Source organism: Periplaneta americana, chromosome 16 (genome assembly GCF_040183065.1).
Source record: "Periplaneta americana isolate PAMFEO1 chromosome 16, P.americana_PAMFEO1_priV1, whole genome shotgun sequence".
In the NCBI taxonomy this organism is placed as follows: domain Eukaryota; kingdom Metazoa; phylum Arthropoda; class Insecta; order Blattodea; family Blattidae; genus Periplaneta; species Periplaneta americana.
The window spans coordinates 41,824,943-41,844,810 of record NC_091132.1 but is presented as its reverse complement, the minus strand read 5'-3'; the positions used below and the strand labels follow the sequence as shown (position 1 = coordinate 41,844,810).

The 19,868-nt window shown below is 36.0% G+C and overlaps 1 protein-coding gene across 2 annotated transcripts in view; it reads right to left on the bottom strand.

The window, feature by feature from the left end:
- LOC138692288 (uncharacterized) overlaps positions 1-19,868 on the bottom strand; it is a 646,074-nt gene that overhangs the window by 204,689 nt on the left and 421,517 nt on the right. The window contains exon 1 of one of the 2 annotated variants that reach the window (XM_069815470.1): positions 8,160-8,616. The exons of the other annotated variant lie outside the window; for it this stretch is intronic. Coding sequence (XP_069671571.1) covers positions 8,160-8,234 — 75 coding nt within the window. The 5' untranslated portion in view covers positions 8,235-8,616. Of the gene's footprint in view, positions 1-8,159; positions 8,617-19,868 lie in introns of those variants that run through there. 2 annotated transcript variants of the gene reach the window in all.

The window sequence follows — 19,868 nt, the reverse complement described above, 5'->3', positions numbered from 1 at the left end:
TTATCCTTTAGCTCAATATCGCTTTGTAAATCAAGTATTTCTAATTGTAGTTCAGCAGGAATATCCAGGACACTCACTGAAAAAGATATTGCAAATATCTTAAATTGTTGTTCAAGATCTCTAATATCCTCAAATCTACGTTCGAAACTTCGCACAATTGTTGCATTATTCTTATATATTCTTTCATGTCCAAGACTTCTAACAGGTTTCCCATGTACATCCATAAATAAGGCAGATTCATTTCTAAGTGCGAGAAAACGTTCCAGAATTTTTCGATTTCACCACCTTACCTCGGTATGGTAGAGTAAATCTCCATACTGTTAATACCATCAAGCAGTGCCCTGAAGTCCCTGTGATTGAGTCCTTTAGACCTTATGAAATTAATTGTTCGCATAACAACATCCATTACATTGCTAAGGTTCATGTTTTTAGCACATAAATATTCCTGGTGCAAAATGCAGTGCACCGGTGCCCCCAAGCGACCTCGATAGGTTCCACCACTGATATACTGCAGTGTACAAGTGTACTGCCCGCAGTGGAAGCCGTAAGTAGGCCTGTACTCCCTCTCGCGATCTTGACTCGACTTGGCGGAGCCTGTAGTATACAATCATAAACAGACACGCTCCTTTTATCAATGGCGAATTTCTTCAGAGGCAGTAGGCCTATAAGAGCCTAGGGATCGTATCTCCACATCAAGAATGTAACTTTTATAAGCTTCATATAGGGCCTACAGAGTGTAAGGGGTATAAGTGCCGTCCTTTTCACAGTCGTCGGCGACGGTCTACAGGATCAGAAAAAAAGTCCTTACAATATAGGGTCAAAACTTGATAGTTTACCCAGAAAAAAATTCTTCTCTTAATTTATTAGCGTTATGCTGCTTATATCGTTAGTAAAATTACGAAAACAATTACATCAGTAGGTGTAGCTAGCAAAGAGTTAATATTAGTTTAAATAAATATTTGTGTGTTCTATTACGTTTTCGTGAAATTAAATAAAATTGCATGCTTAAATTTGTTAATATTCTGGCGTGAGAGACGTGGCAACGTGTTCAACAGGCAGTACTCTGCACAGACGTACGTACATGTCAGCTGAGTTCAAGCTCCCTGTCCATAGCTCTACTGCAGAGCGGATGACAGTTCGGTACCAGGTATTCGATAAACAACTTACAATGTCATTCACAGTTTAGGAATATCATATGTTATTAACAGGGAAAGGGATTTGGAGTATTATAAAGAATGGTGAAACGTAGTATAGATATTCGTAGCTCACTGACTGTCAAGCGAGCTGCTTCACAGAGCATGGACTAGTACAGTACACTTCATACAAACTTACACGCAACGTGCTATAAATGTATTTCAGAATAAACAAATGGAATAGTTTAATGACATATAGTGACCTACATAAATAATCTGCATTCCTTTTTTAACTATATGTGCTTTTCTTGGCAACGCGACAAGACAGCAATAAACAACATTACAAATATCAACCTCTGCATCTTCGCTTGTCAGTGGACATATTGATGGCTGATAGACAGTTGTCTTCTGTATGGAACTCGCCTCTGAATATGTGTGTTTTTCTGTCAGGAGCGTGTTAAATTAAAACCTTTATTTACAATATCATGAAATATGATAATATGTATACAACGTATAATTACTACAGTATTTAAAATATATGCAATATACTACAATATTTACAATATAGCCTAATACAGTATCATTAAATGTTGAACAAAATGTAGAACCAAACGAAATGGCATTTTCAATTAATGCTATGTTTTGTTGATGAAACAATTATTCCTGCAGTGCCTTATTATAATAAATTGTAAATATTATTTTCAATTTTTCAAAATACAACTTTGCTCTGTTGCAAGGAAGGAAATTTTTTAACATGGAAAAACTCCGCTCTACATCTAGGAGAGACAATTGGAAAGTACTTGAAACAAGATACGTCAATTAAATTCACATGTTGAATGATGTCATTGGGACACATCCTTGTTAGTACATCTGAAATCCGACTAAGAATACCGTACCCATCATTTTTAATCAAACCTCTGTTCATTTTTTCGCCAACACGTTTTCCTATTTCACCTTTTACTGCACTCAGTTTATTTAAAATAGTCCTCATCATATTTATTTGCTCAACTAGTTCCACTCCTGACTTTCCTAATTGAATAATGGCATCCGGTAAATATCCAAAATTTGTCTTAATATCCGTGACTTCTTTCTCGATTTTTCTATCATTTAGCAGTTCCTGGCGTATTTGAATCGAGCGGCGTCACCGAGATCGAAAGACTGGACACTTTCTTCATAGATTTGAGGTGACGTGAGTAATAATTGCAAGCTTCTAACCATGACCCCCAGCTCTCAAGAACTAGACATGGGGGAAGCGACAATTTAGGGAATTGTTTCCTGAATTTTAATACTCGATCTGGAGCCTTTACAAATACAGGCTAGTCTTTCAATTTTGTATTGTTAGTTGGTTTCACTTTCGGCATTGTACCTGCACTTCACTACTCTGAACTGCAAACCTGCATGTTGAAGTTCTTATGCGACAACTGTCCCGTTCACCTGTTGTTGACGTGCAGAGAGGTGCGAGTATGTCATGGAGGGGAGGACTTGGTATAAAGGGTTGTAAACAAATGGCTGTGTAGATGCCAATACTAGCTTTTACTACTCCAAATTCCGTTCCCTAGTTATTAATTTATGGAGAAAGTCGTCGTAATTCAATTGAGGCAAGAAGATGTACCGTCAATGTTTTTAGCAATGAAGTTACCTAATAGGCGAACTTTTGTAGCAGTTTCTCAACGATTATTAGAAACTAGGAGTCTCTAACCTCGTTTCGAAATTCACACATACAGAAATTTCTTTAAAAATGGTACTGATTTAAGGAAGCGGGAGAGATTAAAATATTGCATTTAAAAAAAGTTCGTGTGATTTTGTGCAGTAAACCATTATTGTTTATTTTTTAGACGTAGAATAAAGAAATGGACCAATATTGCCAATATTTTTAAATAAAATGGAAATTTACCATAAACTTCTATTAATGAGATTGAAAGTTTGTATTTGCTGTCCGCCCCTGCTTTAGAACAGAGCATCTGTTTTGTACCGATATGTCTGTATCCGCTTGAGCTGTACCGTGTACTTGTAAACTCCTTCCTCCCCATCCAGCAACGTTGCCAAACGTCTAATATTGTAAACTTTAATAATTAGTTAAATATTGCAATTAAAAAAAATGAAAGGACATTTTTTTCTTTCTTATGACATGAACAATCATCAGTGAAAATAATGGCACATATACCCCTTACACTCTGTATAATAAAATGCTTTCTACGCCAAACCTTAATCTTCGGGCTGTGATAAACAAGAAATTTTACCTGAACCATGAAACTTCATTAACGCAAATAAACTCACTTCTCCCAAAATGCGACATTTAAGTGGCAAACAATGTAGATGGGATAGGAGGATGGAGGGAAAGCTAATTATGATATACACATACAAATATTGTTGTTTGCATTAAAATTTTCAGACACGAGGTCAGGGAAAGGTTAACATTTAAAGTAAATACATGATGTTGACACTGCCGAAATTAATGTAACGATGAATATATGACAACATCAAATCGCTTCTGCAAAGTTAACTTCTCCAGTTCGTTTATATCACTCAAAAGGTTTGTAGGATTCTCTACGTTTGAACCAATTATTATAAACTACATCATCTACGATTAAAATTGATATGCATTGTATAAATAAGTATAAATAGACCTGGGCCTATATAGTAATTGAGAAGTACAATTTTAACTGTATTCAACAACGTGAATTATTACTCTTATAACGACACAATTTTAATAACCAATTTCTTTACAGCGACATTTAAAAACAGTGTAAATTGTTAAAAATTCATGTTCTACGTACATTGAACAAAGACTATAATTGAAAGAAATTCGTAGATATTAACCGGTAATGTCATTAGTGAACGATACCATTTTCAGTTCTTGTAACAAGAGAATTTTATGAGTCAAGAATTGGAATTCCAAGAAAAGAGGGTGGAATGTGTTACAAACAATAGCAGACCAAGTTGTCGCCAGCGTTTTGGCGTATGTCCTAGAGTATAGTGTCCAGTTTGTGAGCATTTTGCTAGTGCAGCTGAGAATAGTACCACTTCCTATACACGTCACATCAGCCATTTGCCAAACACAGTTGTCAGATTGACTGCGTAAAAGGTAAAACACTCGTACTTAACGTTCCTATTACTTATTTCACACGCCAAAAACGGTGACGCGGTCTGTATCGTACTGTTATCCGGACGTTCAATTAACATTCAGTTCCTAAACAGGTGTTACACACAGTACATTGCAGCAAGATGCATTGAAAAGAAAATTTCTGAGTGTGGTGTGGAAGATAAAGTAAATGTTATTAAACAAATCGAGAGTGGTAGAATAAAGCTGATGTGTGCAGTGAATTTAGTTTGGTTAAGGAAGAATTGTATCCTATAGATTCAAAATCCTCTATACCTACTTTCACAAATTGAGCATTTTGACAGTAACTGATGGCAAATAGAGGATATTTTCAACCTAACAGTGACTTTTAACAAACCTTTTGCTTTAAATTCAGTGGTTTTTTGAATTCAAACTATATAAATCTTTAGAAATCATTCTTAGCAAGCAATATGTAGGCATAACTCAACTAGGACAAAATTGTCTTTAGGGGGTTTTGAATCTAGAGGATTCAATTATTGTTAATGATTCATAATAAATGAGAATGCAAAATACTGCAGATTTCTTCAACCCAAGTTTTTAATTGTATTGCATGTATTTTAATTACTACGCATTACAGTATTTTACTCTGTATTTCAATATTTACCACAGTTCAGTACAGTATTTTTAATTTTAAAATAATAACGAAGGAGAAAGATGTAAAGCAGTAATTCTTAAACTGTGGTCCGTGGACCCCTGAGGGTTCGAGAGCTATTAGTTGGAGATCCACAAATGATTTGCTATTTCATTATGGAAAATATAACAGAGTACCATGCCATCTTAATTTTCACAAAAATTTATATTATTAATAAAGCTAATTTTTGCTTGAGTTTACAATAATTTGTTCACTGAAAAATAAATAGCCTATATAGGCCTACATAAAATTACCTCCGATTGAGGTTCTGGTTGATATGTACATCAGCAGTTTGTACAGGGTGCGTCAGAAAGAACGGGTGGATTTCACATGGCAAGAAAATTGTAAAGATTCATCAAATCAAAAATTTATTGTTATCAACGTATTCACCAATACATGCAGTTTATTTATGTAAAACAACATTATCCATATGATGTCCTTGGCTTTCAATACAGGCATCGAGGCGTTTTCTGATGTTCGCCATCACTTTCACAGTCATAGCTGGTGCAATTGCCACGATTTCTTCACGAATCGCTGTCTTCAGTTCGTCCAGTGTATGTGATCGATGTTTACAAACTTACGCCTTCAAATGGTCCCAAAGAAAGAAGTCGCAGGGCGCGAGATCTTACCGTAGCCTCAGACAATCTCAGTGCAATAGAATTTCGTCCAGGTGATTTCTTCTTTAATGTTGAACCTGTGATACGAAATGAAGCCACCCACCGCAAAATTGTATTCCGAGTTGGAATCCTAGCTTGACATCCGATGTCGAAATGAGTCCTGAGTGGCGATCACAGACTCTTCATTTTTCAAAAATGTCTCTACGATGAAAGCACGTTGTACACCAGACCAACACCATATTCTCAACTGAAACTGCATTCTATGGCTGACCCAACAGTCGTGGTCCCCCTCACTATATCTCTCTCCTCGTTGCGTATCGATAGTTTGAAATCCATCCGTTCTTTCTGACGCACCCTTTATTACCGGGCAGTACATTTTACTTGACAATACGTTTCTGAGGAAGAACAATAGTGTGTATACATCTGAAGTATGACTAGTGCAATAAGTTAACTAGCCAGCGATGTATGCAATGGAGGGGGAAGGAAATTGGCCACTCTACCCCATGTATCTCTTGGCTTAGTTGCCTTATGAGTGACACCTTATTGGTGTCACTTATGAGGTTCAAACCTATCTTCAGACAGTTGACTAAACAATAACAATATATAAAATAATGTTCTTATTTTAGTCTAAGCAAAAGTAAACTATAAAGTTAAAATGATAAGAAGTCTGGCAAAATGCACATCACATGAAAAAGGTCCTCGAATTCATACAGTTTAAGATAGCTAATGTATAATATTTAAAAATGTTTTAGTACTGCAAGCATATTTATAAAATTGCAGATCAAAGTGAACGGAGTTATACAATAATAGACCAACCGACAATTTGAAAAAAAATGGAGATATTTGCATAAATCTGTTGTTGACTTTATTTAACTCAGAAAAAAATCAAGTATACGATATCTCCACTCCATTGACATTTATAAGCAAATTCTTTTATTGCAAAAAAAATATTTATATTTTGCTTTGCAATAATAAATAAACTGCTGGTCTGTTAATAAAAATCGGTTAGCCTTTTTTATTATTATTTGTGGCATTTTTTTTGTAATACTATGATCGTTACAATACTTCTTGTACAAAATGTTGAATAAATAACCACATTCACTTCAATGGTGAATATTTCGAAAACAGATTTTTGTCGGTTGGTTTCTTGTTGCGTAACTCCGACCAATTATAGTGACGTATAAAATACGTGAATGCATTTATTTTTAATTTAATTTATGTATATAGGCCTATTTATTTTTTCCCCATAGCGAGTCACGTTTATTTCGACATTATTTCTCTAGTCCAGCGGTGACCAAAGTGGGTGTCGTGATTACATCGTGTAATCTCAGACATTCAAACAGGTACGAGGACTTTCCTCTACATTGCTGTGTTTTTCATTCACGTACTGAAGGTAAGCAGTGGCGGTATCATGTCGCTCTACAAACTTTGTCTCTACAAGAAGTAAAAGGCGGTTCCCTGAAGAATGAGAAGGAGAACTTTTTTGTTGTTCTGTCGGAGAAAATGTATTGTGTTTACTTTGCTCAACAGTTCAGTTAGGAGTATATAGAAACATTAATTTCCACGCTCAATAATGTATTATTATTATTATTATTATTATTATTATTATTATTATTATTATTACTGACCACTAAGTATGTGTTTCTATAATTCTCCTGTACGTGCATGAATATTGATATTTTTAGATCTTCTCCCTAGAAGGATAAAATTATTAGGTTTTATCTCCATTTTAATCTTCTTAATCTTTACATGAGGGTAACTATTTATTATTTATTCATTTAATAAAAAATATTGTAGAAAAATTGATTCAATATTATGTGCCAACGAACTGTTAAACGTCGGGAATTGACAGGAAGAGAAAGATTAGATAAATAAATGTAAGGAAGTCAGCTACCTAATGGGGTTTGAAATATCTCGTGCTCTCAAAAGAGTAATGATTGAAATAGCTTAAATAACTTCTCCATAAGAAGTTTTGAATTTAAAAAAAAAACACGAATTTCTCGACCAAGTATCGAGAGAAGAATATAGGAAATTCCTGATTATATTCAAGAGGAAGTTTAAAAAAGAAGCAAGAAAAATCGTATATTATTCACCGACTCTTGATGACAGCAGTGACATTACTGATACAGCAAAGCTTGAGATTTTTTTTCGCGGGATTGATGAAGATGTTAGTATAGGAACCACCACTGGTTGTAGTTTTCATGCCAAGTACCTTTCCTCCGTCTACTTACTTCATAGACTGTCTGTCGCATGTAATCTCTGCAGCTCGAGTTTTGGTCACCGCTGTTTTAAATGCATTAAAATGTACAATAACGACGTAAAAAGGCTAAAAAAAAAAGGCATTTCACCTTAAAATAGGCAACGGGAGTTAAAAAAGGGAAAATAAAAATTGGGCCTATCGTTCCCAAATGTGTGGAAACGTGTTTATCTCTAATAGGTGTTTCATACTCTCAGGGGCGAGCTAAAGTTTCTCTGTATATTTTATAATTTATGTTACAATTATTAGCAAAATAATAAATAAATAAATAAATAAATAAATACACTCAGTTTGAAAAAGGCATTTTGCCTAACATCCGAGCTCTAATTACAACAAATATTATGGATATCATAATTCAACCGTTTCCTACAGCAAAAGCTGGTTTCGTCCATATGCCTACCTTATTCCTCCTTGCTATTGTCTCGAGACATCCCGATAGTGACATTAGGCTGTTTATGCTAATCTGGCGCGCCATGGCTCCAACTCGTCTTGCAGCAGACGGGCTATTTGTTCACAAGCTGAATCACTATAAAAGGCAATAAATAAAAGTGCCGGGAATTAATCCAATGGGCACAGACATCGAGTTCACTCTTGCGGCGGCGGCGGGTACCACTTCCACTTAACAATTGGATATGTAAAATAGGTCGTATCCCTCTGTTGGCTCCCCCATCGCAGAGGCAGCATCCTCACATCGATCACCCACCCACGGCTACTGTATCGCTTAATAGAGGGCGCGATCGGTCAACGCCTCTCGATCATAACAATGCTTTTAAATGAACCTAACGAAACTGGAACAACTTCCCTGATTAAAAACGTCACTCCGGTCTACTGCTTCCACCTGTGAGGCCCGCACTCACGATCCGACGGCACTGAAGGCAGCGAAGAATCTTTCCTGTACCAAAAAGCGTTCGCAGTCGGGACAGGCGCCTGGATGCAGAGCGCCAGTGCGCCGTCGCTCTCCCCCTTGCATATGCCCCCTTCCCCATCGTCCCACCAAACCGCTCCAGAGACATCAAGCGCAGGAAGGGAGCGAGGCGAACAAGTCCTCAATGACGGCACTAAAACTCCCCCACATCCCGTCCTCCGGCGTCCCCAGTCACGCGGCACCCACGTTTTTAAAATGCAGGGCATGTTACTTCCATGAAGACCAGTTTGCTATTCGTCTCTTTCGTCTAGTTTTGTTTACAGTGTACTACTCCCGGGATTACAAGACAACTACTTCCCTTTTGTAGTGATTGTTCAATAAAAAGAGTGTAATTAAAACCCAAAGTCACAGGGCTGGGGACCAACAAGCACCCCTCGCTTTAAATGCTCATAATTCATGTCCCGGATAAATTTATATGGGCGTGCGGAGACGTAATTGCTCACCACACGCGCTACCTTCTGTCGTCTTCACCAACGTCGTTATAATAATAATAATACTTGTACCTCAGGGGACGATTTTAGGTCCTGTTTTGTTTTTAATATATATCAACGATTTACTTAAAATTGACATTGAGAAATATTCTGGTACTCTGTATTCTTATGCTGATGATACTGTGGTTATATTTAGCGGTTCGAGTTGGAATGAAACTTATCAAAATTCTAACAGTGGTATTAATATTATTAAAGAATGGCTGGATGCTCACTTACTTTCTTTGAACGTTTCTAAAACAAAATTAATACCATTTTCATTAACATCACATGGCCTTGAGCAACTAGAAATAAATAATAATATAAGTATAACTATACATGATTGTAACCTACCTACTTGCTCATGTAACGCTTTGAGTATATCCTCACAAGTTAAATATTTAGGCATTATTATTGACCAACATTTAAAATGGGATAAACATATCTCCTTTCTGTGTAACAGATTGCGTAAAACAATCCACAAATTTTCCATTCTACGCTCTTATTTACCTGTTTATGTTCTGCGTACTGTGTACTTAGCTCTGTTTCAATCAATAATTCAGTATGGTATTTTAGGTTGGGGAGGAATGGCAAAATCGACTCTCCGTCCTTTAAATCTGCTCCAAAAAAGAATTATCAAAATTTGTCTATATAAACCTTTTGATTACCCAACAAAATTAATTTTTCAGGAATTTGGCGTATCAAATCTAGAACAAATTTATAAACAAAAATTGCTGATTTACTTCCATAAAAACCACAATAAATTTAAATAGGATCCTCATGAATACCAGACGAGACAAAACTACAGTTTCTTTCTAAATACTCCCAAATGCCACACAACTGCTGGATTAAAACACAGCAGAAATTTTGGACCCAAAATATATAATACATTAATTAGAGCTTACCCTGAGCTAAGTACACTTAACACACATAGATTTAAGAAACAAATCAGATTAATTATTTAATTGTTTAAGCTAATTGAGTTAAAATTGTTACTCTAATATTCATGTACTTCTGTATTTTCTATTTGTATATAGACCCTGTTATTACATGCTGTATGTATTTTACCATTTATTAATGTGATTGTGCTCAATGAACTCTCGTAATTTTGTGATATATTTTGTATAACTGATCTGAACTGCGCCCGAGCACGAGCTTCTGCTCTTTCGGGCTGCAATGCCTAATGTAGCTCAAGTGTATAGTATTAATGAATATTATTATTATTATTATTATTATTATTATTATTATTATTATTATTATTACTTACTTACAAATGGCTTTTAAGGAACCCGAAGGTTCATTGCCGCCCTCACATAAGCCCGCCAGCGGTCCCTAACCTGTGCAACATTAATCCAGTCTCTATCATCATATCCCACCTCCCTCAAATCCATTTTAATATTATCCTCCCATCTACGTCTCGGCCTCCCTAAAGGTCTTTTTCCCTCCGGTCTCCCAACTAACACTCTATATGCATTTCTGGATTCGCCCATACGTGCTACATGCCCTGCCCATCTCAAACGTCTGGATTTAATGTTCCTAATTATGTCAGGTGAAGAATACAATGCGTGCAGTTCTGTGTTGTGTAACTTTCTCCATTCTCCTGTAACTTCATCCCGCTTAGCCCCAAATATTTTCCTAAGCACCTTATTCTCAAACACCCTGAACCAATGTTCCTCTCTCAGAGTGAGAGTCCAAGTTTCACAACCATACAGAAGAACCGGTAATATAACTTTTATAAATTCTAACTTTCAGATTTTTGGACAGCAGACTGGATGATAAGAACGTCTCAACCGAATAATAACACGCATTTCCCATATTTATTCTGCGTTTAATTTCCTCCCGAGTGTCATTTATATTTGTTACTGTTGCTCCAAGATATTTGATATTTTTTATGATATAATAATAATAATAATAATAATAATAATAATAATAATAATAATAATAATTGTTATGCCCCTGGGCTAAAGAACGCCCTGTAGCATGATTTCCTGTGGAGTATTAAATTTGAAACAGGAACAGTGTCAGCGGAATACACGGTTAAGACGCGCAATGCAATCCCAGCTTGCAAAGTAAATAGATGCTTAGCCAGCGTTATAGAGTTTGTCGCGCGTGTGGTAAATCACTGGCTACGATAAAAGTATTCTTACGCCACAGATCATTGCTGGACTAATCGCATTGGTCCAGTAGAACAAAGCATGCATTTTAATGGTTAAATTATATCACGCATTGTTCGAACTCTTTTCTTACGCGTAGTCTCATTAAAGCGACTTATCACTATATTGCATTGAATCGAATTAAATATAATAGATGTTTGATTAAGACGACATCTGTAAGCACGTAAAATCACCTGGTGGATGGCGTGGTCGGTACCCGGGGCGGGAAATCGATAACGAAACATAAAAAGTGTTGGTGAGGAGATTCTACGAAATGTGAATCGAGAGACTTGGAAGTGAAAATCCGTAGTGGCATGGCGTCAGCTTCATCCAATGAAATATCTTGTAAGTAACTTTCATGTACATTGTGTAAACTCATAATAAATCAAGTAGAGTTTTCATTGTAATCAATTCAGACAAAGTTTAGTAACCATGTAGTTTCCTACAGTATCCTGAGTGCTCCAACTCTTCCAATAAAAATCGTTTCCATTGTTGAGTAAAATGGTGGTGTCAGAAATCCTGATAAGTAGGAGCAGAAGTCGATCGCAGTAGCCATCTGGTTAGCAACCTGTGCGACCTGAGTGACGGTCGCACAACATAATAATAATAATAATAATAATAATAATAATAATAATAATAATAATAATAATAATAATAATAATAATAATCTAGACTATGCCATTAGGAAAGTTAAGGATAACACAGAGGGTTTGGAATTGAACGGGTTACGCCAGCTTCTTGTCTATGCGGATGATGTGAATATGTTAGGAGAATATCCACAAACGATTAGGGAAAGCACGGAAATTTTATTTGAAGCAAGTAAAGCAATAGGTTTGGAAGTAAACCCCGAAAAGACGAAATATATGATTATGTCTCGTGATCAGAATATTCTACGAAATGGAAATATAAAAATTGTAGATTTATCCTTCGAAGAGATAGAAAAATTCAAATATCTTGGAGCAACAGCAACAAATATATATATAATAATAATAATAATAATAATAATAATAATAATAATGATTTATTTTAGCTGGCAGAGTTAAGGCCGTAAGGCCTTCTCTTCCACACAACCAGCAAAAAGTGTATATACATATGCATGAACTTACAAAGAATTCAACAAATTGATTTAGATGAGAGTTACATGTATACAAGAGTTATTTACGAATTAAACAACAAAATACTATGAACTATTAATTAAACACTGAAATAAACTGGGTAGCAGAATTAAACTAAAATACATAGAATGTTAATATATTTCAAATTATATTAGATAATAGAAAGAGATTATTATGAGACAATTTTGAAAATGCAGCACAATCAGGATGATGTCTAAAGAAAAAAAGCAACAGTGTAGTCAGTAATATTTTAAATCAGTATGATTGGAGTGAAATGCTAATAAGGTTATCTTTTAAGCTGTTCTTAAAGGTGTTTGTTGTCTTGCAGCCCCTAATACTTTGTGACAAGGAATTCCATTGACGCGAGGTGGATATTGTAAAAGATGAGGAATAACAAGATGTTCTATGAAGAGGTATATTTAGCGTGCCACAGATAAGTGATCTGGTATTTACGTCGTGGTTAGAGTATAGATAAGAGAAACGAGACGAAAGGTAATTTGGTGTTGAGGTGTGCAGAATTCGAAAGAGTAAAGACAAAGAGTGTAAAGTTCTGCGTTCTTTAAGTCGGAGCCACGAGAGACTTGCGAAGGACGGTGATATGTGATCATATCGTCGGATGTTGCACACGTATCTGATGCACATATTCTGAGCTCGCTGTAACTTGACTGACAGTTCAGAACTTAGATCACTTAACAAAACGTCACAATAATCGAAGTGCGGCATTACTAGGGTTTGTACTAGGGTAAGTTTTAGTTGCTGGGGCAAGAAGTTTCTCAAGCGACTCAAAGAGTGAAAGGAGGAACAGATTTTCTTTATCGTTTCTTTAACTTGAAAATTCCAACTTAGATTATTATCAAAAAAGAAGCCAAGATTTTTTACGACAGATGAATAAGGGATTAGCGTGTTGTTAAGGGTAACAACTGAAAGATTACTGTTATTAAGGGAGTTAACTACACGCTTATGTCCAATAATTATGGCTTGAGTCTTACTTGGGTTAAGTGCGAGTCCGAAATTGGCCGCCCAAGTGGAGACAGTGGCTAGGTCACAATTTAACTTGTCAATCGATTCATTGATCGTATTGGGTCTGGAATGTATGTAAAGTTGTAGGTCGTCGGCATAGAGGTGATATCGGCAATACTGTAAGTTCTTTGATACGTCATTAATGTAGATAGAGAAAAGTAGTGGTCCTAATACGGAGCCCTGCGGCACTCCCGCCTTTGTGTATCGCCATTGGGAGAATTGATTATCAAGTGAAACACACTGTTGGCGGTCCCGTAGGTAGGAGTCCATCCAGCTCAAGGTATTGTCTGATAGGTGCAAAGTTTTCATCTTTGCAAGAAGCAAGTCGATATCAACAGAACCAAAGGCATTGCTGAAATCGAGAAGAGTTAGTGCCGTTACTTCACCCCTATCCATAGCTTCACGGATGTCCTCGGTCACTTTAAGTAGGGCTGTAGTAGTGCTGTGTCCATGCCTAAAACCCGATTGATAGTCATCGAGGAGTTTGTGTTCGTCGAGATAGTTCGTAAGTTGTCCGTGTACAATATGTTCTAATGCTTTTGAAAGAGTGGGAAGAATTGATATCGGTCTGTATTGGTTTACTGTAGAAGGTGTGTTAGATTTAGGTAAAGGTTTCACTAATGCCATTTTCCAGAGTGAGGGGTAGGACCCAGTCATAATAGATGCATTGAATATATGGGTGACGGTCGGCAGAATCACATCTATTATTTTATACAGGAGAGTGATATTTATATTGTCTACACCTTGGGCTTTAGATTTCATACATCGCAGCGTCTTCATTACGTCAGTCGGGTTAATGTATTTAAAGAAGAATTTATCCCATACAGGTTGGGGGCAAGATCTGAGAAATTCAAGAGTCTCTTTTTTATGTAATGGTTCAGGTGGAGCAGTGACGAAATGTTCATTTAGGCTATTGAGTGACAAGTTGATGTTATCTACCCGAGGCTTTGCTTTTGTTAGACCCAGGTTATTAAGGTTACGCCACAATTCTTTCGCACTGACCGAAGGTATAATAAGGGAATGTGCATGGCGTAATTTAGCATTTCTTACTGCTTGATTACATTTATTTCTTAAAACTTTGTAAGTATTAAAATCTAATTCGTCCTTGCTCCGTCTGTATTTACGATAAGCAGTGTCTCTGTCTGTCATGAGTAATTTTATGGCATCGCACATCCAAGGCGCAGGGCGTCTACCAACTCGTCTGGTTTTCAAGGGTGCGTGTTTATCGTATAACTGGATTACTAGGTCGTTAAATTTTTCGATTTTGTCGTCAATGTCTGGTAAATTCCACACTTCAGTCCAAGGCAGGCTAAGTGCATCGTTGATTAATTTATCATGCTCAATATGCTTCAAGTCACGGTATGATGTGATGTGAGGTTTATATTTTGGACAATACAAGGAATATTCTAGAAATATTATGTCGTGTGCTGAGATACCCGGCGCTGGTAGTTGTCCATTCGTTAATGCTAACTGAGGATTAGTCGTGGCAATAATGTCAAGAAGTGTCTCCGATTCCTGGGTGTGGTGGGTAGCTGCGGAAGGAAGGATGGATATATTGTAAGACTCAAACATGTTCTTAAGTTGAACTGTAGCGTAATTACTTGAATTTAATAAGTTTGTATTGAAATCGCCTAAAATAACAGTATGGTCATAGTGAGGCACAAGATTAAGCAAAGGTGTTTCAAGATCACTTAAGAATCCTGATTTAGGGGGTTTGTATACAACTCCAAGGAGGCACTTTTTGTTGCTTGCACCGACTTCGATGAATAGATATTCAGGATGTTCTAAGACTTCATTCGAAGACTGGTAGACAATTTTAAACGGTAAGTCCGATCGCACATATATCGCAACACCACCTCCGCGTTTACCAATTCGGTCATTTCTACAGAGGGTGTAATTATCTAAACTTACTAGAGAAGATGATAGGGAAGGCTTCAACCACGTTTCAGAGATAAGAATAGCGTGAAGAGACAAAGGAGAGAAAAAAGACTGAACTTCATTGAAATGACAGAGAAGGCTTTGAGAATTTATGTGGGCTACTTTTAAAGTGTTAGGATGCGAGCTGAAAGACGATTTTAACAGGGCACTGGTCGAAGTAGCAGGTAGTGGGTTAGGGGTGGCTGGGGTGGGTAGGGGTGAGGCTGTGGAAGGGAATTCAGAAAAGTGAAAGTCGTTTGTGTGAGGGGCTGCAGACAGCGAGTCATTCACCTCGATGCAGTCAATACTGACAACTTACAGAAACTAAATTAATATAAACTAATAGTAATGCAATAATGAAAGAGATTAATAATAATATTTATATGATAACAGTAATAGTGAATATTGCAATCCTACCACTAAAAATTGAATTACGGACTAAGAAAATGTGGTAGTGTATGATGTTATGACCTAGTGCTTGCATATTAACTACGGCAGATCAGAAGCTTTTACAATTTTGTGTTTTACATTCCCAATTTTAACAAAAATAATACACACTCGGGAGGATATTAAACACAGAATAAATATGGGAAATGCGTATTATTTTTCGGTTGAGAAGCTTTTGTCATCTAGTCTGCTGTCAGAATCTGAAAGTTAGAATTTATAAAATAGTTATATTACCGGTTGTTCTGTATGGTTGTGAAACTTGGACTCTCACTTTGAGAGAGGAACAGAGATTAACGGTGTTTGAGAATAAGGTTCTTAGGAAAATATTTAGGGCTAAAAGGGATGAAGTTACAGGAGAATGGAGAAAATTACACAACGCAGAACTGCATTCATTGTATTCTTCACTGAAATAATTAGGAACATTAGATCCAGACGTTTGAGATGGGCAGGACATGTAGCACGTATGGGCGAATTTAGAAATGCATATAGAGTGTTAATTGGGAGGCCGGTGGTAAAAAGACCTTTGGGGAGGCCGGAACGTAGATGGGAGGATAATATTAAAATGGATTTGAGGGAGGTGGGATATGATGATAGAGACTGGATTAATCTTGCACAGGATGGGCACCGATGGCGGGCTTATGTGAGGGCGGCAATGAACCTGCGGGTTCCTTAAAAGCCATTTGTAAGTTATTATTATTATTATTATTATTATTATTATTATTATTATTATTATTATTATTATTATTATTATCATCATCATTATTATACTTGGTTATTTAATGACGCTGTATCAATTACGAGATTATTTACCGTCGATGGGATTGGTGATAGCGAGTTGAGGTCGAGGATTCGCCATAGATTACCTGACATTTGCCTTATGGTTAGGGAAAACTTTGGAAAAAACCCGACCATGTAATCAGCCCAATCGGGAAACAGCGCCCGAACGGATCAGCAGGCAAACGTCTTAGCCGACTGAGCTACGCCGGTGGCTTATTATCTATTATTATTATCATCATTATTATTATTATTATTACAACTGACGATGCAATGAATTCATTGATTTATCAAGGATAACAAATATATTATCTTCCTCTTTATCTGTTTGCGTTTTACTAGTATTGTTATTCTGTGGACTGAAATGGATTCAGTCAAGAGTTCGTTAACTAATCCATTCTCTGTGAGAAATACGAGTATGGAAGATTAATTTTTTTTTGTTTGAAATATTTCGAAGAATAATCTGAAATTAACGATATTACTAATGGTTCACTCTGTATAAAGCAAGATATCTGCTCTCAGAACAAATGCCAACCCTTGTATCAACACGTGAAGTTGGACAGGCAACAGCAATTTGGAATCAAACTATAAACATAGATAAAGCCGCGGATCCAATAAGCCTGACACAGCAGTAAAGAACAGAAGTGGGGAGAACTTAATTATAGGCGATGCAGTTCCATCAGATTGGAACGTTATAAGAAAAGAGGCGGAAAAATATTGGAATATAAGGCTCTTATGAATACAATACAATGCGTGAGGCGCATCAAATCATAAATCATGACTCAACTAGGGATATAGTCGCTACGAAATTGTCTGAAAGAAAGATATGATTGGGAATCATAGTATCTTACAATTAATAGATATAGTTAAATAATATTAAGCGAGTACCGCACCGTGGTGTTGTGGTCTTAGGCTAAGGAATCAGGACTCTTGTTATGTAATGCGCGCTGTTGGAGTTCTCATGGAGGGAAGAAATTTTCTCATGAAATTTCGGCCAATGTATGGGACCGGTGCCCATCCAGATGTGGGGAGCTATGCTAGCTAGCGAAATCCGATTATGGAAACCAGCTATAATTGCTGTGCGGATCTTTGTGCTAACCATACGATACCTTCGTTTTGGTTGGATGATCGTTCACCTCTGCTGAGGCATGTGGACGTGAAGCATAACTGATGAATTGTATGTGCTGTAAATTGAATAATATACTGTATAGGTCAACTGATGAATTTTTAAGCTTATAAATTGAATTAATCTACTTCATATGAATTGTACAATTTTGTATAGCTTAACGAAAATAAGTTTGTAAATTGAATTAATTTCATTGTATATGTGTGTATAGTTTGGCTGATGAATTGTATATGCTTTTAAAATGAATACCAGTCTGTATAGCTCTACTGATGAATTGTATATACTGTAAATTGAATGGTAGTCTGTATAGCCCAATTGATGAATTGTATATGCTGTAAATTGTATAGTAGTCTATATAGCTGAACTGATGAATTGTTTATGATTATAAATTGAATTAATCTGCTTGATATTAATTGCACAAATTTGTATAGCTTAATGAAAGTATGCTTGTAAATTGAATTATTCTGCTTACTTTGTATTGTATATGTTTGTATAGTTTTGGCCGATGAATTGTACTATATGTTCTAAATTGAATAGTAATCTGCATAGCTCTATTGATAAATTGTTTGTGTTTGTAATTTGAAGAAGTTTGCATGATATGTGTTATCAATTTCTTTATATCACAACTGATTGAATTGTTTATGCCTTAAATTTAATTAACTTACTTGTTTTTTATTATACATATAGGTCAACTGATGAATGATCGTTTGCGTTTGTAAATTTATTAATCTGATTGGCTATGTATTGTATATTTTTAGTAGAGCCATCGATGTAGCTCAGTCGGCAGACTCGCTGGGCTTCTGATCCGGAGCTGCGTTCGGGCTTGGGTTGGATCCCCCTTTGGTCTCAATAAATGGTTTCTTCCGAGGTTTTCCCCAGCCGTGGGACTGAAGCCGGATAGTCTATGGCGAGTCCTCGGATCACTTCATTGCCCCCTTTGATTTGATTACCTGGTTGGGATTTTCCGAGGTTTTCCCCAACCAAAAGGCAAATGCCGGGTAATCTTTTGGCGAATCCTCGGACCTCACCTCATCATTGTAGAAAATTACTACATTGTAAAACTGTAAAAATTGTAAAATACTGTAAAAATTTGTAAAAATTGTAATTGTAATATTGTAAAATTTTGACTTGTTCCACATCTTAAAGCTTCATTGCTCATGTAAGATCTATGGAAGATAATGAATGAATGAATGAATGAATGAATGAATGAATGAATGAATGAATGAATGAATGAATGAATGAATGAATGAATGAATGAAGCCTTCATGGGCTGTCGCGCCACGAATTTAATTTATTTTAATATTACATGAGCAAGCTATACATAATATTTATTCTGACATACTTAACAGAGTATAATGGAAAGGTCACACTCTAGTACTTTGCTCTTACAGTGTTAACATTTGCTTGCAGTTCTAATGCAGTTATTACTTCACCTGATATGATTAATTCTACTTTCTCTTGGCATCGCAATGACTTTATTGCTCTTGCTAGGGGTTTTTGTTTTGTTAATGATTATCACACAATCACATAATGTATAATATACACAATATTATTGTATGTGATAATAGTATTGTAAAGGTGAAATTTCTCTCGTCTCGAGATTGCATGTCTGCAGTTTCGTAACCCTTTGACTAAGTAAGAGGTCAATCTTCATCAGGAACCCAATAAACTTCTTAGGGGCGATTTCACCAACATGTTACTAATCCAGAATTAACTAAGTGTAATTCAATTTAAATACGAAAGTTAAATCATATTTAATTCGTTTGCATTTCACCAAACTAATACACAATTAAAATAAAGTCAATTAATTTAATTTCTAATTAAGTCATCACAGCCTTCTAAATCATAGTAAAATCGTTATTCCGAACGTAATCTCGTGTAATTGTAGGCAATGACCTATATGGTGAGTTCTTTTGTTATTTCATAACAATATCAAATATCAGAAAGTAGTATATCGAAATGATAGCCGTCCAAATCTTGGATTTAAAATATCGGCATCCAAATGAACAAAAAAGAAAATGTAAATTAATGTTTAAAAAAAACATAATAAAATTTAAAAAAATAATATTCTGCAACAAGATGTGGTAGCTATCGAAACGATAAAAACTTATTGAAAATAAATAATATACATTGAATATTATAAAGATGAATAGAGATGGTGATAG